The 26,948-nt window shown below is 43.5% G+C and overlaps 1 protein-coding gene across 3 annotated transcripts in view; it reads right to left on the bottom strand.

Moving 5' to 3' along the window:
• The window catches only part of Tbce (tubulin folding cofactor E), a 38,661-nt gene that overhangs the window by 3,780 nt on the left and 7,933 nt on the right, over nt 1-26,948 (bottom strand). The window contains exons 2-13 of one of the 3 annotated variants that reach the window (XR_003834624.2): nt 23,831-23,961; nt 22,291-22,375; nt 18,288-18,473; nt 14,122-14,210; nt 8,771-8,870; nt 7,843-7,945; nt 6,818-6,894; nt 4,706-4,801; nt 4,198-4,262; nt 4,043-4,107; nt 3,401-3,541; nt 1,733-1,896 (exon numbers count right to left, since the gene is read on the bottom strand). Coding sequence is in view for 1 of the 3 variants with exons in the window: in XM_021179955.3 (XP_021035614.1) it covers nt 1,743-1,896; nt 3,401-3,541; nt 4,043-4,107; nt 4,198-4,262; nt 4,706-4,801; nt 6,818-6,894; nt 7,843-7,945; nt 8,771-8,870; nt 14,122-14,210; nt 18,288-18,473; nt 22,291-22,375; nt 23,831-23,930 (1,261 nt within the window). In the remaining 2 variants the exon portion in view is untranslated. Of the gene's footprint in view, nt 1-1,729; nt 1,897-3,400; nt 3,542-4,042; nt 4,108-4,197; nt 4,263-4,705; nt 4,802-6,817; nt 6,895-7,842; nt 7,946-8,770; nt 8,871-14,121; nt 14,211-18,287; nt 18,474-22,290; nt 22,376-23,830; nt 23,962-26,948 lie in introns of all 3 variants that reach the window. The other 2 variants (XR_003834625.2, XM_021179955.3) reach the window with 2 other exon arrangements.

Genomic DNA, 26,948 nt, shown 5'->3' with positions numbered 1-26,948 from the left:
CGTGGATATCTGAACCTGAATAGCATTAGATACGTCTTTAACGTGCACCTATGGTCACTAATTAGACAGTATAGGAGAACCACCACCCCAAAGTGCTGTAGTGGAAACTACGTGAACCAGCTCTTTCAGAACACCTTTCTGTCCTTTGAAGCCTCAGTAAGTCTATTTCACAGCTGCTTTTAGGAGTTTAAGAATCACCAATGGCACTGGCCAGGTGGTGGTGGTGGCATATGCCTTTAACCCCAGTACTCAGGAGGCAGAGGCAAGAGGATCTTGGCGTTTGAGGTCAGGGATACAGAGAAACCCTATCTTGAAAAACCAAACCAAACCAAACAGATCATGGCACTGTCTTCATCTGCGATGGGGTATTTATTTTCAAGTAAAGTCCTTGACACAAGCACTGTGACGCCTTGGTGGTCTTCCTGCTGACTCACTGAATAACTCAGGGCAGACAGCACATACAGCATGGAATGCTGGACAGAGGCAGTCTTGTACTGGGTGAGATAGAACAGGACCACACTGCTTAGAATGCTATGCAATTAAAACAATGAATTTTTGGTTTCTGGGATTCTCCATTTAATGTATGGGCTGAGGTAGACTAAAGGTAACTGAAACTACGAAAAGGAGGAACTACTGTCCTTCCCCACTGTACTTGGCCTACTGCTGTTTGTTTCTCTGCACACACTTGGCAGTAAGAAGCTAAACTTCATGTACCTACAGGGTTCTTAGAGCCTTCTCTTCACCCTCAAGCAACTCAGAATTTACCTAGATCAGCCAGGAAATTGAACCAGTTAATTGAGTAATTTAAAAGCAATTCCCGTAGGCAGTTTGCCTTCCTCAAATAATGTTCCAGCTGAAACATTTATGCAGTGAGCTGCTTGTATTAAGAAATATATGAAAAGAAAAATGGCCTAAATGTGAACCATGGAATGATAAAAATGATGTCACAACAAAATAGAAAATACATTGGTACATAACGCCCAATCCTTTGCTTTAAAGCCTGGGGCCCAATCAGAGTGCTGATTTAAGCCTGGTGAAATACTGAATGCCAAGCAATATAGCATGTGACTTGGGAAGAATGAGCGTTCATTTATGAACATGCAACACTGAGAGCTTTAGTAAATACCAGTGCTTGAGATGACCTTGGAGTACTGCCAGCTTTTAAAGGGAGCTAATCTCCTCCTCCCTGCAAGGGAAGGTCTTCAGGGAACACACATTGACACTGCCAATTTAGTATGTTTTCTTTGTTTTTGTTTTTTTTTTCACATATATATTTATTTATTTTTAGATATTTTCTTTATATTTCAAATGTTATCCCCTTTCCTAGTTTCCCCTCTGAAAACCCCCTATTCCCTCCTCCCTTCCCCTTGCTCCCCAACCCACCCACTCCTGCTTCCTGGCCCTGGCATCCCCTATACTGGGGCATAGAACCTTCACAGGACCAAGGGCCTTTCCTCTCACTGATGACCGACTAGACCATCCTCTGCTGCATATATAGTTAGAGCCAAAAGTTCCACCATGTGTTTTCTTTGATTGGTGGTATAGTTGCAAGGAGCTCTGGGGGTACTGGTTAGTTCATATTGATGTTTTCAGCTAGTCGATATAGCCCCAGGAAAGTGCCCAGAGCTCCTTCAACAGGGGAACAAGAGCCCCCAAAACAGAAGACAAAGCGCAGTCCTCTGCACCACCACGTCAGCCCTGTGGACATCCAGCTGGAGTCCGCACAGGCTACCTGGACGTACTGCAGCAGAGAAGCTGGTATCTAGGATGGGCTGCCAGAAAGGCTGCATTTGGCCTGTTTTTGTCTGGATCTGGGTGTCCACCAGCCTGTCTCCATTCCTTTCCAAAGGCTTTTCGATAATCTAGCTCAGCTCCACGCCGTTCCTCTGGAAGAATCTGCATTGATGTGAAAGAGAAGTAAGTCTTTTACAGCATCTTCTAGTGAGCTGCTCTGATTTTACCCAGTCCTTCGGGGCCCGTGCACTAACAGTAAAAAGGGGAGGAGTGGTTAGTACACTTTCTACCCACTTCCCCCCTTAGAACTGAGGACCAAAGAAACTCAGGACCTTAAAGAGCTGATGCAGAACTGTAAGGCATTCAAGGCCAGCCCTGATCAGAGACTCTAGTCTCAAAACAAAGTTCAAAATGGCTAGCCATTATATAACCCTGAAGAATTACTAACATAACATCCCCAAGTGCTTGCACATTCTTCTAAAAAACTAATAACCAGGGCCAGCAAGATGGCTCAGCAGTTAAAACACTTGCCCTGAAGCCTAGACCATTGTTTAGTTCCTCAGATCTACATGGTAGAAGAACAACTCCTGCCAAGTTGTCTTCTGGTCTTTATATGCCCACTAATAAGCATGACCCTCTCTCTCCCCACAAACAAGACTTATTTTTATTTTATTATTTTGGTGCATTTATGTTTTCACCAACATGCCTGTGGTATCTGAGGAAGAGGGCATTCGATCTCTTGGAACTGGAGTTAGAGACACTATGGGTCACTATGTGGATCCACTGCAACAACAAATGCTCTTTCCACCCATTTTGAAATTTTCACGATGATAATATCTGCACTAGGTGCCTAGGGTCACCTCTCTTGGTGTGAGCTTCAATAGCTGGCTTCCTCTAGGAAACTTCAGGGTGTGCCTAAGATATCCAAGCCTCACTTTTGGAGGAAACAAGGAAAGAAAAGACATGCTCTGGGCCTTGGATCTTTCTGCCTTCTTTCCAAGGACATGGGATAAAGTGCCTCACACTTCCCCACTGCTCCTTAAATGACCAACACTCAGGCAGCAAAGTAAGACTGATTGGGTGCCGACCTAAGAATAACCTCTACCTTTCAAGGAGCTGGCAAAGAATATCAACAACCAAAATGCACCTGTTCTCCACTTTATAATATCCAAATGTAACCTGCTTTTACCTTTCCTTTCTTCCTTCCTTTCCTTCCCTTCCTTCCTTCCTTCCTTCCTTCCTTCCTTCCTTCCTTCCTTCCTTCCTATCTATCTATCTATCTATCTATCTATCTATCTATCTATCTAATGTATGTGAGTACACTGTAGCTGTCTTCAGACATACCATAAGAGGTCATTGGATCCCATTACAAATGGCTGTGAGCCACCAAGTGGTTGCCAGGAATTGAACTCAGGACCTCTGGAAGAGCAGTCAGTGCTCTTAACCACTGAACCATCTCTCCAGCCCTTTCTTTTACATTTCTTATCATTTGTTTTCTAGTCTTAAAATATTTTCTTTTACCTAGTGCCACGGCACTTCTGTAGTCCTAGCTACTTGGTGGCTGAATCAGAAAGATTACTGAGTCCACAGGTTGAGGCCAGTAGAGGTACCAATAAGATTCCTCTCCAGAACTAAAGCAAAGGGCATGGAGGGTCCCACTGTTCACCTGGCACCTGTTCAGGGTCCTCAGCTGACCAATCTTGGCAATGATGATCTCCTCTGCTTTGTCTCCTTTGCTCAAAGGGTTTCTAGTGCAGGATAGGGCCTGCAGGCTCTGCAGTTTATCCAGCTCATTGATAAAGGACCACTGAAGCAACAAAGGAAAGAAAGCCATCAGGTCCACATTTCATTTGACTTGGCCTAGCAAAAATAAAAGTAGAGTTGCCTAGCTCTCATCTGAGGTGTAAGGTACATCATATCCCAACCCTACCTGGAGGACTTTTACTACCTGGCATACCATGTGAATTCACTGACAGTCCACATCTGTATAAGGAAGATAACTTTAACCTTAACCTGGTTTACTTTTGAAAAGTTTTCCTCTGAGGAACACTTTGCTTTTGGTTTAATGTTTTTTAAGATTTGTTTTTATTTAATATGTTTGGACATTTTTGTCATATGCAGTTAGCAAGGAGTCCAGAAGAGGGGGTTGGCAGGGAATTGAACCCCAGTTGGCTGCAACAGTAGCCAGTACTCTTAACCACTGAGTGCCATCTCTCCAGGCCCCTGGTTTAACCTTTTTGGCAAAAGGAGCCTTTGTGTGCAAGTGGAGACAAGCATATTGTGCCCTGCTCGCTGAGGCAGTTCTTACTTCTGATATCTGGTTGTCATTGACTATGAGGTACTTCAAGGCCGGGAACATGGATGTTTTGCATCCTAGAACAATAAAAATGAAACTGCCCAGTAGGAGTGAAAAAAACAATTAACATAGGAGGGAGGGACATTACTAATAATAATCTTATTTACCAATTTCAGCATCTGGAAAATGTATAGAAGAAAGTCCAATGTCAGAAAGGACTAGGTGTTCTAATCTGAAATGAAAATGTTAAATTCGATTACACAGGATACTACAAAGTCTTCTGGGTATATACTAGACTAGACTAGCAAGTCCTTTCCTCTTCCTTGTGTTTCCATCCTACTGTGAAACACAAGGTCCAGGAGGAAGGCCGACACTGTGACTGTGCCCCACACAGCCCTCTCAGATTCTGGAGTGCCCGGTGTTCTGTCAAGTCCTGAGTGGAGATGTAGGTGTCACCACCAGAGCAAATTCTGCAGCTGCAGATTACCTGGTTCCTCATCCACACAGCTCGAGAGACAAGCACACTCTCCAGGAGAATTCAAGTGACAATTCCCCATGGGACTTGCCCAGTTTAGGAGCTGTATTTTATATCTATTCAAAAGGTTTGTTTGACATATGGCAATCCATGCACTAGAAATGATAAGGATCTGTAACAGGTAAATTTTAAGGGCTTACCTTGGAAGATCTGCTATAAGGCTCAGCTGGCTCTCATCAATTGACGGGTTGGAGGAAAGGTCTAGTGACCTCATTTTCTGCAGGACATTCACTGGCCTGTATTGGAAAGTAACAAGTTTTTCAATGTGGATTAATCTCTTGTTTACAAAGACAAGGGCTTAAAATAAGTGTACCCGCTGTTACAAAGAGTTAAGGAGGAAGTGGATCTGGCCCAAAAAAGGCCAACCCAGGGGATGCTGTGTTGAAATGCTTGCAGTCAGGACCCTATCCTGTCTTTGATATGGAGAAAAAAATGCCTGCATTTGCCTCCACAAATGAAACCATTCTATACAATACAGTTTTATACTTTGAACCAACCCAACTGAAGATTTTTCTTTTTTTGACTTTCTTCCACATACTTATGATACTATCTAAGAAGAGAGATGATGCTCCAGAGAGGTGGGTCAGTTAGAAAAGGCCAACAAGTCTGATGACCTGAGTCCCACTCCTAAAACCCACATGGGAAAAAGAGAGAACTGATTCTCACAAATTGTTCTGACTTCCACATACATACACATACCCAAACAAGCACAGTCTAAATAAATGTCAAAATCTGTATTTTAAAAGAGGGAGGGAGGTGAGAAGTCTTAAACTTGGGGTTTGCTCTTGTAAGTTCTGTCCCTAGCACCCATGGCAGGTAGCCTGTAACTCCAGCTCTAGGAAATCTGATACCCCTTTCTGGCTTCCTTGGGCACTTGCATAGATTCACACAGACAGACACACATTAATTTTAAAAAAGGAAAATCTTTTTTTTTGATTCTTCAAGATGGAGTTTCAGAACTCATTTTGTAGACTAGGCTGGTCTTGATTTCACAGAGATCTACCTGCCTCTGCCTTTGCCTCCTGAGTGCTGTGATTAGAGGGTTGTTCCACTACATTTAGCTAATCTTACTTTCTGTAAGGGAGATGAAGCAACTATATTTATTTAAGAGAACATGGGTCCACATACACTATAGTACAATTGACCTAAGCAGATATTACCAATTAATGACCCTGCATTTGCTAGACACAGCCACCCACACCTATTATCCCAGTACTAAGGAGGTGGAGGCAGATTATAAACTGAAGGTGATACTTGACACATAACTAGTTTGAGGCCAGCCTGGGCTATAATGAGACCTTGTCTCTAAACAAGCAAATAGGGCTAGCAAGATGGTTCAGTGCTCGAGCTTGGGAACTTGAATTTCAGCTCTGAAGCCCACAGCGGAAAGAATCTCAAAGGTATCCTTCAACCACACACCCCTGAACTCAAACACAAACAGCTCATACATAGATACACATAATAATAAGAAAAAAATCTATTTACTTATTTTAAAAATTTTGCAATATTAAAGAATGAACTCAGGGGATGGTGAGATGGTTCAGTGGTTAAAGAATACTGGCTGCTCTTCCAGAGAATCGAGGTTCATTCCCCAGCACCTACATGGTGACTTAAACACTCCAGTCCTAGAGGTTCAGATACCCTCTTCTGGCCTCCGTAAGCACTGTATATATGTGGTATATAGATATATATTCAAGCAAACACACATAAACAAAAAATAAAACTGAGTATCTCAAATTTTTAAGTAAAAATGAACCTATAGCCTTGTACACGCTAACTAGTGCTCTACAATTAGGTTTGCTTAGTTGCCTAGGATAACCTTAAACTTAGGACCTTTCTGCTTTACCCTCCCAGATAGCTCAACTACAACTCCAGCTCTTACTAGTTTAAAAAAGAAACAAGAAAGAAACAAAAAAAATGTACCTGACATACCCTGTACTCCACTGCGAATCAGGAAACCTAATATGTATGCAAAACTAATAAATTCTAATGTTTAGTTTACATATATCAGAAGCCAAGCTATTTACTTATAGAAAGCTAATAAAGTTCAAATATTTAATTCAGGCGTCTTTGATGAGTTCCTCTGGTTGGAGTAACGTTCTATTAGACAGTCTAACTGTACAATGAGTGACTAAGGAGAGTGTGCTACTACACCCTGTATCTGCAAATCCTCCTAAAAGCTACTGCTGGGCCTGAGACTTTACCCAGAATTTACTAAGTAGCAATAGAATCACCCAAGCAAAGTCCATTACCTTTCAGAAATGGAAATATTGTTAGACTTGAGGTAAAGTTCCTCGAGGACTGGCCATGAAGGAGCACAGTGCAGCACCTGGAAAGGAAACTGACTTCAGTGTCTGATAGCCTCTGCTGGCCTTGCTCAGCCACGTTGTCACAGGAACTCCCTGCATTGTGGACAGGTCATTTAAGCTGTACTTGGGCACGATGTGGTGGTGCAGGAGGATGAAGGACCACATTGAAAGGCTATACAGACATTCTAGCACTATTTACCCAATGGCTAAGTCAGCACCCAGTTAGGAAATGCTTCACAAAGGAGCAAGGAATGGTGATGGACACAACCAACTGACCAGTAGACTGGTCCTGAAGGTGGTACTCACCTTCTTAGTCCTGAGAGCACTGAACATGAGGTAAAGAATATGCTGAGCACACAGATGTCTCGTTGGTTCTTAACGTTTTCCCTTGAGCTGTACTACCATCCTCCCTCCCCACCCCCACCCCAACTGCTAAGCGCTTTCCTATCCTCAGGCTCTGTGCACGAGAAGAGGGCAGGAGATGCTCCAAAATCAGGGGCCCAGGACAGACAGAAGCATATATATGTACCAAATGTCTCTGAGCCAAGGAAAACTGGCTACTCACAAGCCAGTCAGACCAGAATTGTGGATGATAGGGACAAGCTCGCAGCAGGGAGAGGGAGAGACTCTCTCCTGCAAGCTCTGCCCTAACAACATCTGCAGGAACCTAGGGGAGCAAGCATTATGACTTTTAACTCCACATATTTAATATATGCCACGGTAAGCATCTGTGTTCAAGACTCCCAAGCAGTACAATGAGCTAAGGGACAGGAACAGGCTGAGAAAGATCATGGATTACCAGATCTCAAATCCCACTTCACCAAAAGATGACTCTTCTGTGATGAAGTTTAGAGCATCCTGCTGTTTAGATAATAAGCTGATTAAAATGAAGCCACTTAGGTTTCAATTCCCTTTTAAAGCAAACATTGTAATCATTTATTACTGTGTAATAAAGCAAAAGTGATTACCTCAGTCCACGTTATTCCTGTTTTGTTTAGGACTAAGGTCTTCAGAGTAGAAAATGTTCTAGTTAGAGTTGGTGAGCCAGAGGGGAACTGCAGTTTATTTTCACTGAGAAGGAAAAAGAGATATGAAGACTTATTTCTACACAGCAGACCCAACAGTCTGGGGTTCAACCTGAACATTTGAGAGGGGTTCTCATGGAGGTAGGTGAAGCTTAAGGTTTCCTCAGACATGTGAACTTGACTTGAGGAGACACTAAACGTCAAATTTTACCCATTTGCTCCATTTGAGGTGCCTTCAAGCCTGAAGGTCTAGTCTATGCATCTGCCTTAGCCTGGTAAAGCTTACCTGCATATAATATAAAGCACTTAAGAAGCAAGGGGAGACGGGCTGGGGTGTGTTCAATGGTAGAGGGCTTATGAAGCACAAAAACCTAGGCTTAGCTCCCAGCACCATCAGAAGGAAGAAAGGAGGGGAGGGAGAAGACGGAAGGAAGGAAGGAACGGACCAGCCTAGTTGAACCCTTGAAAAGTGAGGTTCTAAGATTAAACTAATCAAATATTTGGGAAGATCTTGGAAAATGTGACATTAGTAAACAAGGTAGAGAAATTATAATCTTTATCAAAACTACATTCAGTAATGTCCCAATGAACTACTTATTTCTAAAGAATTAAACAGCAATTCCAAATAAACAAGCACATTCAATTCTAACCCCTCTCTGCTGAGATAACACGTCCCTCTTTCAATGTCAGGTTTATAAGCTATGAAGATCCACCCCCTCCCAATTGATCAGGATATAGATATATTCCTTATTCATGCACCTCAAGGGACCATCTGAAGACTGCCCTGAAGTTACCCTTTAGCAAAGTCTAGTCAGCCCAAGCTTCCCAGAAAGTATCGGCCAGCCGTCAGAGAAGACTGCACAGTCCATACCTGAGATCAAGAGCCTCCAGGTCTTTGAGCTGCTCTGCAATAAGAACCACTTCATCCCAAGTTGACAACAGGTTTTTGGATAAATTTACAACTCGAATATCTAAATGCACATTTTAAGAAAAAGTAATTTCAAAAGACTCACCAAAGACATAGAATTAATATCACTCTAATTCTAGAATAGGGATTTTATTTTTTAAAGAGGAGTGGAGTGGGAGCTGAGACAGGGTTTCTCTGTATAACCCTGGCTGTCCTGGAACTCACTCTGTAGACGAGGTTGCTTTTGAACTCAAGAGATCTGCCTGCCTCTGCCTCTAGGGTGCTGGAATTAAAGGTATGTGCCACTATGCCTGGCTGAGTGGGGTTTTTAACTTCTCACTGGGTACCCACTAGTTTGATTTTTTTCTCCCATGAACACAAATGTTCATCTTTTAAATTATCTATTAGACTAGATATAGTTCATTGGTTAGAGTGCTTATCTAAATACCCAAAGTCCTGAGTCCCATCTCTAGCAGCAAAACAAAACGGAAACACTATTACTCTGGTTCATTCAAAAGCTAAAAATACTCATTTTTGTTTGTCAAGATGTGAGAGAAGCCTAATAAGCAAAGGACAACCAAGTGTCACAAACTCCTGCAGGGCTGTCTGACAAGAAAACAAAGACAGAAGACAGTGACAGCAGAGATCGGTTGTCTCTGATACAGTGATATACTTAGTACCACTGGGCCTTGCCCTCAGCTTTGCCTTAAACACAAACATGTCCATGTGTACACACACACACACACACACACACACACACAGGGTGCATACCCATCCTTCTCTCCATAGCACCAGTCCTAAACCCACAAATCTTCTAAAGAGCACCGTCCCAGAGGAGAATACAGGGTAGCAACAACACAGGCAAGAAAGGGGCTGAGAACGCAAGGTCTGCAATGTAATGTGGCTTCTCTCTGGTTCAGAACCACAAATTTAGAGTAAGACTCTGGGACCATCGCACATGCACTGAGGCTTAAGGATCAACAGCTATGCTTTTAAGGAGGTCACAGTGTAACATAGGTCCAGGCCATAGGCTAATGGACAGCGTAGCATTCCTACATGATATATGTGGGTGTTACTATGGTTACTCTACAAGGGTTAGTTACAAAGGCCAAGATCTCAGGTTCTTCAGGGAGACAGTCCATAGCTTCACCTGCAAGTCTGAAAATTCCCTGTGCTTAGAATGACAGGCAGGCCGGGCGTGGTAGCGCACGCCTTTAATCCCAGCACTCGGGAGGCAGAGGCAGGAGGATTTCTGAGTTCGAGGCCAGCCTGGTCTACAAAGTGAGTTCCAGGACAGCCAGGGCTACACAGAGAAACCCTGTCTCGAAAAACCAAAAAAAAAAAAAAAAAAAAAAAAAAAAAAAAAAAATCGAATGACAGGCAGGCAGGCAGGCAGGAAGGGGTGTGGCCATACAGTTACAAGTGAAAGCAAAACCTAGGAGCAACCTGAGCAGAAAACTAGGGCAACCTAAGAAATACAACCTGGAAGAGTCCTGGAGTATCCTGATACAACAGTCACCACAGCCGAGGTTACAGTGGCCAGTCAAGTCCAGTACACCTGCCTGCAAAGATGGACAGGTAGTCTCTCTCTCTCTCTCTCTCCTGTGTGTGTCTGGTTTTTATTTTTTTAATTTATATTTTATTGGATATTTTCTTTATTTACATTTCAAATGCTATCCCCTTTCCTGGTCCCTCCCCCTGACCCCGGCAGGTATTCTCAAAATGAGGCACCTAACATTACTTACAGAACACTGTGACTCTTTAATACAGTTCTTCATGCTGTGATGACCCCTGACTATAAAATTATTTTCATTGCTACTTCATAACTGTTATTTTGCTACTGTTATGAACTGTAATGAAGATTTTTGGGGGGCTAAAGGTTTGCCAAAGTGATTTCAACCTGCAGGTGGAGAACCACTAGCCTAGGCCTTGGAGGCCAGCCCTCATTATGAAGGACCGCCAGGCTGCGTTAAAGCCTACCTGTCTGCCAGGAATGAGACTACTGGAGAAGCTGAAGCGGAGTAACAGAAACTGACCTGACTCTCCGGGAAGTCACTCAGCTGCAAAGCTGGCTCAAGGACTATAGGGAAACAAGAGATAGATGGTCTGCTGTGCTAGCTAGGGTTATTAGATGGTCCGCTGTGTTAGCTAGGGTTATTAGATGGTCCGCTGTGTTTGTTAGCTAGGGTTATTAGATGGTCCACTGTGCAAGCTAGGGTTATTAGATGGTCCGCTGTGTTTGTTAGCTAGGGTTATTAGATGGTCCACTGTGCAAGCTAGGGTTATTAGATGGTCCACTGTGTTTGTTAGCCAGGGTTATTAGATAGTCCGCTGTGCTAGCCAGGGTTATTTGATGGTCATCTGTGCTAGCCAGGGTTATTAGATGGTCCGCTGTGTTAGCCAGGGTTATTAGATGGTCCGCTGTGTTAGCCAGGGTTATTTGATGGTCATCTGTGCTAGCCAGGGTTATTAGATGGTCTGCTGTGTTAGATAGGGTTATTAGATGGTCCGCTGTGTTAGATAGGGTTATTAGATGGTCCGCTGTGTTTGTTAGCTAGGGTTATTAGATGGTCCACTGTGTTTGTTAGCCAGGGTTATTAGATGGTCCGCTGTGTTAGCCAGGGTTATTTGATGGTCATCTGTGCTAGCCAGGGTTATTAGATGGTTCGCTGTGCTAGCTAGGGTTATTAGATGGTCTGCTGTGTTAGCCAGGGTTATTAGATGGTCCGCTGTGTTTGTTAGCTGGGGTTATTAGATGGTCCGCTGTGTTAGATAGGGTTATTAGATGGTCCGCTGTGTTAGCTAGGGTTATTAGATGGTCCGCTGTGTTTGTTAGCTGGGGTTATTAGATGGTCTGCTGTGTTAGCCAGGGTTATTAGATGGTCCGCTGTGCTAGCTGGGGTTATTAGATGGTCCGCTGTTAGCTAGGGTTATTAGATGGTCCGCTGTGTTTGTTAGCTGGGGTTATTAGATGGTCCGCTGTGTTAGCCAGGGTTATTAGATGGTCTGCTGTGTTAGCTGGGGTTATTAGATGGTCCGCTGTGCTAGCTGGGGTTATTAGATGGTCCGCTGTGTTAGCTGGGGTTATTAGATGGTCTGCTGTGTTAGATAGGGTTATTAGATGGTCCGCTGTGCTAGCTGGGGTTATTAGATGGTCCGCTGTGCTAGCTGGGGTTATTAGATGGTCCGCTGTGCTAGCTGGGGTTATTAGATGGTCTGCTGTGTTAGCTAGGGTTACTATTGCTGTGATGAAACACCATGACCACAGCACCTTGGGGAGGACAAAGTAGTTTTACTGTTAGGAAAGAAAAATGTTAAAGCTCCAAAACAACGATGATTTTATAGACAGAGATCACTGACAATCTGCTAGGAAGCTTTCTCCACACAAGACGCTCAAAGATGCATCCAGGCGTCTGCCACACATTTCATAACAGATCCTGAACCACAGTCTACTGAGAGAAGCCAAAATGGGAACTGGGTGGAACCTGGAGGCAGGAACTGATGCAGAGGCCGTGGAGAAGTGCTGCTTACTGGATTGTTTATGGCTTGCTTAGCCTGCTTTCTTAGAGCACCCACGACCACCAGCCCAGGGGTGGCACCGCTCACAATGGATTGAGCTCTCCCCCATCAATCACTAATAAAACACCCTACTTAACTGAAGCTCCATCTTCTCAGCTAACTCTCGCTTGTTGACTAACATTGGCCAGCACATCCTCACAGCAGGTTTGGATCCCACCTCAGCCTAACAGCACAGCTACAAGGATTTGCCAGACACAGAAAATAAAGAAAACAGAGACAAGGCTGGCCAGGTACACGGTACAGCTATTCACTGGGTGTAGAAATTATAGTCTAAGTAGGCTGGAGGTGACTCACTATGGCACATGATTGACATGAACATTAGGCCTCACTGAATTAGGTGTTAAATGAGCAGGAAAAGACAGAGCAGTGTGGGGAGGGAGAAGCATGTTGGGGTCCAACTGTACCCCAATACTGAGAGAAGCTGAAGGTACACAAACACTGTTCACTGAAAGAAGGGACCTTTTATAAAAGACAGACCATCCACCCAATCCACCCAAGGAAGAAAAGTCTTAAGGATGGGGATAGCATTTTTAGAGACAGGGTTTCTCTGTGTAGCCCTGGCTGTCCTGCAACTCACTCTGTAGACCAGGCTGGCCTCAAACTCAGAAATCCACCTGCCTCTGCCTCCCAAGTGCTGGGACTAAAGGTGTGCGCCACCACTGCCCAGCAGCTGATAATTTTTGAGACAGGCTCTCAAGTAGCTCAGGCTGGCCTTATCTCACTAGGAAGCTGAGAATTATTTCAAATTCATGACCTTCCTGCCTCTGTCGGGTGCTACAATAACAAGCATGCACTGCTACATCCAACTGCTGATTCACATTTATCGCAGCAGAAAATCCAAGGCACAGAGTGGGCAACTATCACATGTACAGGCTAGCAAGACAACCTGTCAACCACCATCCAAGTCCAATTTGATAAATCCCATGATTCAACAGATGAAATATGGAGACAGACAGTTGTGGTAGCTCAGATGAGTAACCTTAGTATGAAGGCTGAAGCAATTGCAAGGCCAGCCTAAACTATATAGTCAGTTCCAAGACAGCCCAGGGTAACAGTATGAGACACTATCTCAAAACCATTCACTAGAAACTTCCACAAACATGGAGAGCCTGCTGTACCTGTCCAGGGCTCTGGCTGGAAAGGAACCAATCTCAGGAGGGAACAGGTGGGGAGCTCCACAAGGAGCACAGGGTAGTTGGGGGGAGGGGAGGGGACGGATGGACAATCACAATCTGCAAACCCACACTTGCCAACTTGTCACATGCCCATATCCATGCAGCTCTCGCAGCCTGACTGGGTAGCTTTCTGCACACTTGAAGAAACCTGGGCATCCCACCTGCACTGAGGGGTGACCAGAGACCAATACAACAGGGGGATGCCAACCAACTCTGTCCCCTGTCTCTGTTTGTAGGGGGCTCACCTACAAACTTCTACTCTAAGAGCTAAGCATGGAGAATCATACTGTAATACCAGCACTTGAAGACGCTCAGTTAGAATTATTATGAGTTCAAGACCACCTTCAGATACATAGTGAGTTCAAGGCTAGCATGAACTATAGAGTAAGACCCATCTGAAAAAAGTAAAAAGCCCCTCCCCAGTACCAGAAAATGGTATTATAACATTTTTTACTCTCATAAGCCATACCTGTAGGCAAAAGGGTCTGGGAACTTATGCAACATAAATGGAACCAATGGTGTCTGGTACAGTGCCAAATTCCAAAATTAGTTTAAGGATACTGGGGCAGGCTTCAGCAATTCTTCCTTGTTCACCAGCACGGCTCACAGCACAGTTCCAGAGCGAAATGTCCTGCAGTGCTCTCAGTTGACTGTGTGAAAAACAGAGTTCACATGTACATGTGAGTCATATGATACCTACTGGCCTTTTAAAACCTTATAAAAAAAAAAAAACAGCAAAGATATACAAATGCTAGTACCCACCACACACATTAAGGTGCAAAGCATTACAAAAAAGGAGAATGAAATGAAGAATCACAAACACTAGAGGCAGCTGTGGTCACTGCCCCTCTCTTACAACACCCTGCTCTCCTCCCCTCCCAGCCAACTTGCCAATCACAGTTACTACAGACTTGATCCTGACTATAACACTCTGTGTCTCCAATTACTGTTTTACGGTATGCCAGGAAATGATGTGACATTCTGCTATACAGATTCTCCTGTGACGTCTTGCCTCTAAAGGATACGGTTTAGCACCATTACACTTGGAGCTCTAGGACACTTGTCTTCATACCTCATAGTGTTTTACTATATGACTAGATCCCAATAAAGTTACTAAGTTTTTGGCTGACAGTGGCAGTTTCCCAAATCCTGGCACCGAGACAGAGCCTCTCCAGGGATGTGCCTATCCTCAGCACTGTGCATGCAGAGTTTTCCTGTGTTTCTACCTGTGCAGGATCTGTGTCCTCTACTTGACAGAAGAGGCAATGACCTGGAATTCAAAATCCAGGCCTGGGATACCAAGCTTCAAGGTCCAATTCTACTACCTCCTTAGGTACTAAGCACGTTCACCAATCTTGGTGCCTCAGACTTCACTATGGCAAAATGCTTTAATTGCAGCACCTTTAGTCACAATAACCAAAAGGTAGAAAGAGTGCAGAAAAAAACCGAACATGACATCACACTGAGAAACAGCGGCTGGCCTTAAGAACGAAGAAATTCTGACAACCCATAAATGGAAAGACCTTGAAGATGTTACTCTAAGCACAATGATCAGACAAGGGGTGGGGTGGGGGTGGGGGTGGGGGTGGGTAGGGCTGGGGGTAGACACAAATATTGCACAATCCCACTTGGTGATCCTAGAACAGACAAAGCAACAGGTAAAAAGAACAATGGCTGCCAGGCGCTGGGGAGGAGCTAGGGAAGCAGTGTTTACAGGGGATTCCAGTTGGGAATGATGGGAATGTTCTGGGGACTGGTTTACACGATGTTAACACTGCTAACCTGTTTTATAGGTATATTCTACAGTAATTTTTAAAACACAACAAATAACTTGGTGAATTAGTATTTACAAAGATCTTACTTAGCACACAATGGTCTAATATTTGTAAAAATTAACAGAAAACTGACAACATGGAAGAATAAACATGAGAGCTAAATGTGGGGGAACGATAATTACAACCATCAGGAACCGTTATAGGGCAAAGGCTCTCATACTTGATCATCAGGCCCTGAGAGTTTCAGTGATGTTTTATGGTGTCTAGGCGAAAGCAAGTACTTCCCACTTCCAATTTTTGGGTGTGGTTAGGACTTCATGATGACTTAGGTGCTGCCAACTTAGTACCCCAGGAAACTCCAGACTCCCAGATCAATCAGCTTGAAAATTACTGTGTCCATATTCTGTCCACCATAATTTTCAATTACTTGCTATTTATTATATAAATTATTTAATTATTTATTTATTATATAAATTATTTATTTATTTTATTATTATATAAGTTATTTATTTAAAATGGGGTCTCCTGTAGCCTAAGCTGGCCTTGCTTCTGCCTCCACCTCCCAAGTGCTGGGATTATAAGCATGTGGCATCACACCTAGAAAATTCCTTGTTTTTTTTTTTTTCTTTTTCTTTTTTTGGTTTTTCGAGACAGGGTTTCTCTGTATAGTACTGGCTGTCCTGGAGCTCACTTTGTAGAGCAGGCTGGCCTTGAACTCCGAAATCCACCTGCTTCTGCCTCCCGAGTGCTGGGATGGGATTAAGAATTTTTTACTTGAGTTGCTATTTCCCTCTACAGTTTAAAGTGTCCCATGCTGGCCACCTTGGCACCAAGCTTGGGGAGCCAGTTCTCTCCAGAGGTATTAATCCAAAGCCAATGCTAGAAAAGCCAGGAGACACGGGCTTTTAGTTGCTTCTCTTGTCTTTATTGTGCTTGTCTTAGGGTATAAATGCAGAGCTGGTCAGCTAGATGTTAATAAAGAGGAAGGACAATACCTGTGAGGAATTTTTCTCAACTATATCATTTGTAGTGGGTAGACCTAGTTCTAATCCAGATTTTGAAGTGGGAAGATCCACCTTTAATCTGGGCCATGCCTGCTGACAGCCTATATAAAGGACATGGAGGAAGGAAGCTTGCCCTCTTTGCCTGCTTGCCTTCACTCTTGCTGGCAAGTCCATTACTTCACTGATATTATAAACCTCCTTCATCAGGATTTGGGCATTTACTGAACATCAGCTGAGACATTCAGACTCCTAGACTGAACTACTACTGAATTCTTGGTCTTTCCCTTGGTAGACAGCCATTGATAGATAGACTAGCAGAGCTAAACTCTTGTAAGCCATTCTAATAACTACCCACCCTCTTATATATACACATAAGTACACACACACACACACGTCTTAGGGTCTTAGGGTTTCTATTGCTGCAATGAAACACCATGACCAAAAGCAAGTTGGGGAGGAAAAGGGTTCATTCATCTTACATTTCCACATTGCTGTTTATCACCAAGAAAGGACAGCAACTCAAACAGGAGGCAGTGGCTAATACAGAGGCTATGGAGGGGTAGTACATGGCTTGCTCAGCCTGCTCTCTTATAGAACTCAGGGCCATCAGCCCAGGGCCGGCACCACTCACCCACTTATCAGTAACTGTAAAAATGCCTTACAGCTGAATCTCATGGCCCTTCTTCTCTGATGACTCTAGTTTATGTCAATTTGACAGAAAAAGCAAGCCAGTATGATCTATATCTTTTCATTCATTCATTCATTCTATGTGTTCTGTTCCTCTAGAGAATCCTAATACAGACACGGTCAGTTACTAACACTGAGGATTACATTAACCATAATCCTATTCATTACTCATGCAGACTGACATCTTAGCATCACAGAGACTCAGGTCTTTGTGTTCACAGGGAAGCAGAAGGGGAACCTGGAATGTTAAACACAGAGTTGTGACTCCAAGGGAAAGAATGACGCTGGGAGCAGATTGTTTAATAGCCTGGGGACCTCTGTTCTCTGAGGTTAGAGATGTTTCTGGAACTGGAGCTTCCCAGAGAACCTTATCATACGTTTGTCCTCCATCTCATCTTCATTTAGTTTACTTGTACACACAGGATTGAGTTCATTATGAACAGGGAAGTTCCCCAAATTGTGCTCTATTTAAATAGGCCTAAAAGAAATCACTAATATCAAACTCCTGACGTTTGAACCAACACAGGCTACTTACTGGTGTTGAACCAAACTTCCTCTTGAGGATCATCACCTCTGCTGGCTGTGGAGGTTGCAAACCACACCCCACTTCACCCCACCAAAAGCAGAGATCAGAACAACTTTGTGGAGTCAGTTCTCTCTCCATTCTTAAATGGGTTCTGGGCTCAAACCCATGTCATCAGGCTTATATAGCAGGCACCATTAGCCTCTGTGCTACCTTGGCAGCTCTTCCTCCTCCTCCTCCTCCTCTTTTTTTTTTTTTTTTTTTTTGTTTTTTTGAGACAGGGTTTCTCTGTGTAGCCCCAGCTGTCCTGGAACTCACTCTGTAGACCAGGCTGGCCTCGAACTCAGAAATCTGACTGCCTCTGCCTCCTGAGTGCTGGGATTAAAGGCGTGCACCACCACTGCCCCACTTTTTTTTTTTCCTTAAAGTATAAGATTTCATGTAGTCCAGGTTGGCCCTAAATTGGCTACATAACCAAGAATAATCATTGATTATTGATTACTCCTTGATCCTCCCACTTCCCCTTCCCAAGTGCTTTCCATGGTTACCAGAAGGAATGAGCCACCACACTCAGCTAAACTGAGTGTTCAGTTTCCCCAAATAATCAGTGCTGTGTTGTTCTCCACATTTCAAGCCACTGAGGAAAGAAGGTGAAACAATATGAAAGCAAGGTTGCACGCATCAATCAGCACACAGTCTGGTGAATGACAGCAGGCGGCCAGCATCAGCTCTATTTACCTCTGCTTCTTTGTAATATGTTCAAAACCAATAGTTTGTACTTGTTTACTTCCAACTTTTAAGGAACACGAATTTTCATCATCATCAGGTCCATCTTCGAGCACATAGCGCTTCTTAAGGGCAGTAAGGAAGTCGTCTCCGAAATTAACTTTGCTTGGACGAACAAAAGAGCCTCCTGTTGGGTGCCTGGGCAGGAAGAGAAATGAGCATCATCTGCTACTGGGCACGGTGAAAGATGCCTGCCAATCCCAGATATATGGGAGGCTGAGGCAGGCTTCAGGCCTGACAAGGCTCTAAAACAAGTCCGAGGCTAGTGAAACTATCTTTAAAAGTATGACCATAGCTAAGAGTTAAGAGTGCTTGCCTAGTTTTAACAAAGCTCTAGGTTTAATATCTAGTACCACAAGAAAAGAAAAGAAAAGAAAAGAAAAGAAAAGAAAAGAAAAGAAAAGAAAAGAAAAGAAGAGAAGAGAAGAGAAGAGAAGAGAAGAGAAGAGGATGTCTACAAAAAAAAAAATCTATAAAACATGGTATCTTAGTAACTTTTAAATAGTTCTATATGCCAAAATAAAGTATAAACAAAAATGTACTGAAGATTTTATAATCTCTGCAAGGGATCATAAAGTTTCTGAGCTTATACAGGCATGTGAAATTCCTACAGACAGAAAATATGAATAGATAATTCACACGAAAGAGAACAAAAACATTAGATCTATGGGGAAAATTCTACCTTCCTAATGATTAAAAAGTATAATTTTTTCCTACATCTGGAAATAGAGAGCCGGGCATGGTGGCGCACGTCTTTAATCCCAGCACTCGGGAGGCAGAGGCAGGCGGATTTCTGAGTTCGAGGCCAGCCTGCTCTACAAAGTGAGTTCCAGGACAGCCAGGGCTACACAGAGAAACCCTGTCTCGAAAAACAAAAAACAAAAAACAAAAAAGATGGAAATAGAGGCAGGGTATCTCTGTGAGTTCAAGACCAACCTGATCTACAGAGCAAGTTACAGGACAGTCAGTGATACACTGTGTTGAAACAAAACAAAACAAAACAACCAAAAAAGCTAAGAAGAAAATTGTTTCATAAACAAATGCTAAAAAGTTTTTTTTGGGGGGTTGTTTGTTTGTTTTTTGGTTTTTCGAGAAGGGTTGCTCTGTATAGCCCTGGCTGTCCTGGAACTCACTTTGTAGAGCAGGCTGGCCTCGAACACAGAAATCCTCCTGCCTCTGCCTCCCAAGTGCTGGGATTAAAGGTGTGTGCCACCATGCCTGGCTGCTAAAAAGATTTTTAAAGAAATGCTGGAGGTAGAGGGATGGATGGGATGAGAAATAGAAAGAGAGGGGGAGAGGGAGGGAAAGGGGAGGGCTGACTAAGTGCTGGGCTGCAGAGATGGCTCAGTGTGCCAGTAAAGTACTTCTTGTACAGCCTGTGACCTCAGCTCAATCCCAGCAACCCATTTAAACATAGAAGACAAGAACTGACTGAATAAAGTTTTCTTCATCCTCCACACATGCAGAGATACATAAGCACACACATATACATCATGTATACACAAAATTAAGAAAAATCAAACTAAAATGCTAATGTTTACATGTAAAGTATCCAAACAAGAAAAGAGAAATTTTATTTTTCAAACATTGCAATCTAAAATACACATAAAATAAAAATTAATAAATTATTTTAAAAATAAAATAAAATTTAAAAACTAAGGTTGAATTTAAGAAACTACATTTTGCTGGGTGTGATGATTCTTGTCTTCTACTCCAGCACTCAGGAGGCAGTGAGCTCAAGTTAAAGGCCATCCTAATCTACATAGCAAGTTCTAGGCCAGCCAAGACTACAGGGTGGAACCTTGTCTACACACAAACAGAGAAACAAAACTATTTAAGATGAAAGACGAGAGAACACTGCAAATCTCAAATAGTGGATGTGCCTGCTGGGTAGCCTGACGACTAGTATTCACATAAAGATGGCCACCGCTGACACAGCACTAGGAGAGCTTTCCCCGGGCTTACACACACACACACACACACACACACACACGAACATTTAGGATAAAAATACATTTGTGGCTTTTTTTTCCTCTAATACTGTTATAGTACTTAGCCCAACTGCCTTGAACATGAGGCCATCCTGCCTCTGCCTCCACCTTTGCCTCTGTAGTTCTAGATTACATGCACTTAGCCTAAATACTCCCTTCTTACAGCAATGGCAATGAGTTAGTCAAAAGGAGATGTTTATTACTTTTGGTCCTAGGCAGATGGAGAGTGTGGAACTGTGTGAGGGGGCTGCAAAGTGCTATGCATGCTATAAATCAAAGATCTCAATCTGCGGTGAAACCTTCCCAGCAGGCTTCTCAGCAAACCAAACAGCCTAGTAAATGATTAAAAAGAAACGCTAGCCAGATACATGCCCATCAGCAACAGATTTCCAGAAGATACACTGACTTTAACAGTGAATTACACAGAAATCATTAATAGTCTAGAGTAATATCAATATGCTACAGCGAAATGCAAATTCTGAACCTAGGAGGAAAATGGATTAGTGTCCTCATCCTACTAGCACCTAGCGCTCAGAACCTGTGACACATAAAAAGAAACCAAAAGACCAGTATAGTGAAATTTATATTTAATCTTAGCACTCAGGTGGCAGAGATAGATCTCTGTAAGTTGGAGGCTAGCCTATTCTACATAATGAGTTCCAGGCCAGCCGGGAACTATACAGTGAGATCCAATCCAAAAAAGAAGGAAGAAACCAAGGGCTAGCCAAGGCATGGTGGTGTATACCCATCATCCCAGAACCAAGGGCTAGCCAAGGCATGGTGGTGTATACCCATCATCTCAGAACCAAGGGCTAGCCAAGGCATGGTGGTGTATACCCATCATCTCAGAACCAAGGGCTAGCCAAGGCATGGTGGTGTATACCCATCATCCCAGAACCAAGGGCTAGCCAAGGCATGGTGGTGTATACCCATCATCCCAGAACCAAGGGCTAGCCAAGGCATGGTGGTGTATACCCATCATCTCAGAACCAAGGGCTAGCCAAGGCATGGTGGTGTATACCCATCATCTCAGAACCAAGGGCTAGCCAAGGCATGGTGGTGTATACCCATCATCTCAGAACCAAGGGCTAGCCAAGGCATGGTGGTGTATACCCATCATCCCAGAACCAAGGGCTAGCCAAGGCATGGTGGTGTATACCCATCATCCCAGAACCAAGGGCTAGCCAAGGCATGGTGGTGTATACCCATCATCCCAGAACCAAGGGCTAGCCAAGGCATGGTGGTGTATACCCATCATCCCAGAACCAAGGGCTAGCCAAGGCATGGTGGTGTATACCCATCATCTCAGAACCAAGGGCTAGCCAAGGCATGGTGGTGTATACCCACCATCCCAGAACCAAGGGCTAGCCAAGGCATGGTGGTGTATACCCACCATCCCAGAACTTGAGAAATAGAGGCAGGAGGACCTCAGTCTCAGAACCAGCCTTAGCTGTACATCAAGTTAGAGGCAAGCTTATACAATATGACTAAAACAAAAAGGGGAATAGAGTGGGAAAGGGTTCAGTGAGCAAGAGTACTGCTGTCCAAACATTAGGACTCGAGTTGGTATTCCCAGCACCATGCAAGCTACATAAACCTATCACCCCAGCACTAGGGGTATGTGGCAGAGCTAAGAGTTCCACATGTTTGCCTGCCAACCAGTGTAACCAGAACAGTAGCTCTAGGTTCAGTGAGAGACACTGTCTTAAGAGAATTCAGCAGAGAGCAAAGACAACACTCCTCTGGCCTCTCGTCAGGGGCAGGCACTTGTCCATGCCTGTAACTGCCTGCTTCTACCACCTCAGTGCAGGGATTAAAGACATGCGGCACAATGCCAGGCTGAAGGATCTTTCTAACCATTCCATATGCTACACTGACTACTCACAGTCCAACAATGCTTCCTCCTCTCCAGCCCTACTAGTCATAATTACCTAGGACCTTGTCAAGTCACAAGAAATGTTTACCTGCATTTAAAATACATAGTACCTTCGTGGCTCCCGTCATGCTTTCCTCTCTCAGGATTGTCCCACTCAACTCCTAACCAGAGTCCTAGCAAAAGAAAAAATAAGAACAAGTGACAAAAGATGACAGAGGGATGCTATATTCTCCTGGCAGCACACACATTTGTAACAGAAGCTGCAGCACACACAGGTGGAGGAGGGAATGTCTCAGCAATCTCCTGGGAACCCCAATTAAACAGTGCAATAATACAGTATGTGGGCTAAAGAGCTACCAAACCCAGAAAACATCAACAGCTAAACTAACTCCCTCTCTCTCTCTGCTGAACTGACCACTTCATAAGCTGGCTAATGTCAGATCATAACTCAAAACTGTAATCATAACTCATAACTACAATCAACACATGATTAAAATGGCAAGTTCTACCCTAAATACCTGTAACTACCATCACAACAAAAAGTCTGAGGGAGGAAAAATTGAAGATGAAATACAGGTAACTTCAGTTCAAAAAATGCAAGAGAAAAATGCCCTCAAGAAAAAGATTGTCCCAGATAGAAACCTGCAAGGAGGCAGGAGGCTCAGATCCCTGGGTAAGACTACAGCAGAATGGGCAGTAGAGCTGCCAGCCCCAGGGGCATGAAGTCCGAAAAATGAAAGCCATCCAGCAACTGATTAGGGATGAGTATGAGAATGCAGGCTCCTAAGAAGGACAGAAGTGTCTGACCGACCCCTGGAAATGCAGTTACAGACGTTTATGAGCCACTTGATGCAGATGTTAGGACTGATCTCAGGTCTCCTACATGGACAGGAAATACTCTTGACTGCGGAGCATAGCCCTTGCCTTGTGTTTTCGAGACAGGGTCTCTCAGTGGCACCCGAGGCTCAATCCCTAGGTTCTATCTACATGGAGGGAGAAACAACTTCAACAAGTATCATGGAAAGTGTACACACACACAAACACAAAAACAAAAACATTGTTGGGATTTTTGTAGGGAAAAAACTGAAACTAAATATTTGACCACTGATAAATTTTAAGTTTTAATAAAATTCTTTCAATACATAAATAGAGGAAGTCTAGTCTTTTTTCTTCATCTTCTTCTTCCTTTTTTGAGACATGGCTTTTGTAGTTCTGGCTGGCCCAGAACTCAACTCTTTTTTTATTTCATTTGTATTGGACAATGACTATAATATTCCAAGATGTGTATGCATGATGTGAAAAACTAAAATTTTGGGTGAAATTAGTCAACAAGTTCTATACATATATAATGCAATGACCCCAAATAAAACTATGTGTCTGCAAGTTGGCTGGCACAGTCCTCAAAATTGATTTTTTATTTTATATATTTCTTTATTGGAGACCGTGCTGCTCCAGCTGGTTTGGAACTTGCCATGTAGAAAAGGCTGGCTTAGAACTCAGAGATCTACCTGCCTCTGCTTTAGAGTGCTGGGACTGAAGGCATGTGTGACCACACCCAGTTCAACATTGGTATGATAAACACTACTAAGATGTTTACATAGAAGTGACTGAAGATTTCCATAGCTTACCTGCCACAGGAGGCACAGCACCACAAAAGCGCACTGTTGCATATTCTCCATTAACTTCAACTCTTCTACCAATGACATCTAATGGCAAAATGTCACTCATTATAAGATAGCAGGAATCCACAATAGGAGATCTAGGGAGGAAAAAAAGAAAAACCATTAAGAACTTAATTAGCACCCAAGATATAAGATACAATTTGATAAACGCATGAAACTCAAGAAGAATGAAGACCAAAGTGTGGACACTGTGCACCTTCTTAGAATTGGGAACAAAACACCCAGGGAAGGAGTTGCAGAGACAAAGTTCGTAGCTGTGATGAAAGGATGGACCATTTAGAGACTGCCGTATCCAGGGATCCATCCCATAATCAGCTTCTAAACGCTGACACCATTGCATACACTAGCAAGATTTTGCTGAAAGGACCCAAATATAGCTGTCTCTTGTGAGACGATGCTGGGGCCTAGCAAACACAGGAGTGGATGTTCACAGTCAGCTATTGGATGTATCACAGGGCCCCCAATGGAGAAGCTAGAGAAAGTACCCAAGGAGCTAAAGGGATCTGCAACCCTATTGTTGGAACAACATGATGAACTAACCAGTACCCTGGAGCTCTTGTCTCTAGCTGCATATGTATCGAAAGATGGCCTAGTCGGCCATCAATGGAAAGAGAGGCCCATTGGACTTGCAAACTTTATATGCCCCAATATAGGGGAATGCCAGGGCCAAAAGAATGGGAATGGGTGGGTAGGGAAGTGGGGGGTGCTATGTGGGACTTTTGGGATAGCATTGGAAATGTAATTGAGGAAAATATGTAATAAAAATATTAAAAATCAAAAAAAAAAAGAACTTAATTAGCAAAAATTGTAGTCTAGGCTGGCCTCAAGCTCTGAAACTACATATAGCAAATTCTTCCTTCTGCTCAAGTGCTGGGATAACAGATATTAGCCACCACACCCAGCCAAAGTTTCCCATCCCAACTAGGGGCTGAAGAAAATGGCTTACTATGTAAGGTGCCTGTTACACACAAATGAAAACCTGGGTTTAGATCCCCAGAAAAAGTGAAATGTGACAGACAGTATACACCTATAATTACAGAGCTGGAAAGAGGAAACAAGAGGATTCTTGCAGCTTACTGGCTAATCAGTTTTGCCAGCTGGTGAGTTCCATGTTTAGTGATCATCCCTGTCTCAAAAAGCAAAATGGAGAGTGATAGAGTAAGACAGAGTAGACCTCTGGCCCCCGTGTGTACACACGTGAATGCATGCGCACATGCATATGCATGCATGCATGCATACACACACACACACACACACACACACACACACACACGCGCACACATACACACATACTAAAGAACAATGGACCTGGAGATCTAGCTGAGTTGGTCTGTGCTTGCCTAGCATTCACAAAGCAGAGAGGCTCATGCCTTTAATCCTAGCAGTCAGAAGCCAGCCTGAGATACCTGACCCTAGCTCAGGAAAAGAGTAACAAAAAACGAATAACTCAAAATTTGAGGTATGAAAAATATCTCTTTTTTTGCTTTTTCTTTAAGACATGTAACCCAGCCCAGGCTGGCCTCAATCTCACTATGTAGTTAAGGAATGGGTATTAAAATCCACTTAAGTGCTAGGATTACAGACACCTGCCACTATGCCCAGCTTATTCTGGAGGCAAGATCTCTCATATAAGCAAACCTCGAATGCCTGATCCTCCTGCCCCAGCTTCCAAAGTGATGGCATTACAAACGTGCCACATGCTCAGCTTGGTTATGACTTCCTTCAAACTTTAGACTTTTGGGAGTAAGCACTGAGATAGTTGGATTTCCAAATGCGTTGTTTTAGATATACCAGTAGCAATGTAAGTAATCCACAGAATGAAAGAGGGGCAGAGACCAGAATGATGAGGAGTTTGTACTGGCTAGTTTTGTGTCAACTTGACACTGCTGGAGTTATCACAGAGAAAGGAGCTTCAGTTGAGGAAATGACTCCATGAGATCCAACTGTTAAGGCATTTTCTCAATTAGTGATCAAGGGGGAAAGGCCCCTTGTGGGTGGGACCATCTCTGGGCTAGTAGTCTTGGTTCTATAAGAGAGCAGGCTGAGCAAGCCAGGGGAAGCAAGCCAGTAAGTAACATCCCTTCATGGCCTCTGCATCAGCTCCTGCTTCCTGACCTGCTTGAGTTCCTGTCCTGACTTCCTTGGTGATGAACAGCAACATAGAAGTGTAAGCTGAATAAACCCTTTCCTCCCCAACTTGCTTCTTGGTCATGATGTTTGTGCAGGAATAGAAACCCTGACTAAGACAGAGTTTTTAAGTTAAACACTAGAATCAACATTTTGGAGAATTATTAGATAAAAATGGTCAAGCAGAAAATAAGGATCCTTGTGTTAGGGACCAAAAATCCAAAACCACCCAAGCACTCACAAAAGTTCAGCAAAGCAAGATCTTTAGTTGAATTAGGCCCCAAGACCTGACCAGTCAGGGACAACAGCACAGACTTGGGAGCTGACTGCATCCTTAAAATGCTCATCTTAGTAAGAATTTAAGCAGAGGACAAAAACATATTGTACTCAGGCTGCTATGATTGATCAGGACCACAGAACAGACTCCAGAGCTGAATTGTGACTCCAACCCAGAATGTCACAGAGTTTTTAAACCCAAAATCCACAAATATCTGTGCCAAGATTACAGTAGCCTGTTCTCATCAACCAGGATTTAGGAATACGGGATTTCCTTAGGAATCTGTGTTTGGTTAGGTTATTCAACTGTGATGGGGCAACCTGCTTAGCATTAATGTCTCAACTTGCCAACCAGGACATCAGTTACCCATGTATATGTCTCTTTCTGCCAAGCAGGGTATCAGTTACCCAGGGAGGTCTTGGGAACTTAAATTTTATTTGACCCCTATCCAAAATGGAAGTTTTATTCAACATGGCCTCAGTTTGGTTCCTTCTTCAACCTGATGGGTTTGCTGGGTTTTGCCTTGGGTAGATCAGGGGTACTCTAGGGGGCTGGTGAGATGGCTCAGTGGGTAAGAGCACCCGACTGCTCTTCCAAAGGTCCAGAGTTCAAATCCCAGCAACCACATGGTGGCTAACAACCATCCGTAACGAGATCTGG

The sequence above is a fragment of the Mus caroli genome, unplaced genomic scaffold (assembly GCF_978045245.1).
Source record: "Mus caroli unplaced genomic scaffold, Mus_caroli_1 scaffold_15, whole genome shotgun sequence".
NCBI classification, from domain to species: Eukaryota; Metazoa; Chordata; class Mammalia; order Rodentia; family Muridae; genus Mus; species Mus caroli.
The sequence above is the reverse complement of the archived record's forward strand: the minus strand, read 5'-3'. Positions and strand labels throughout refer to the sequence as shown.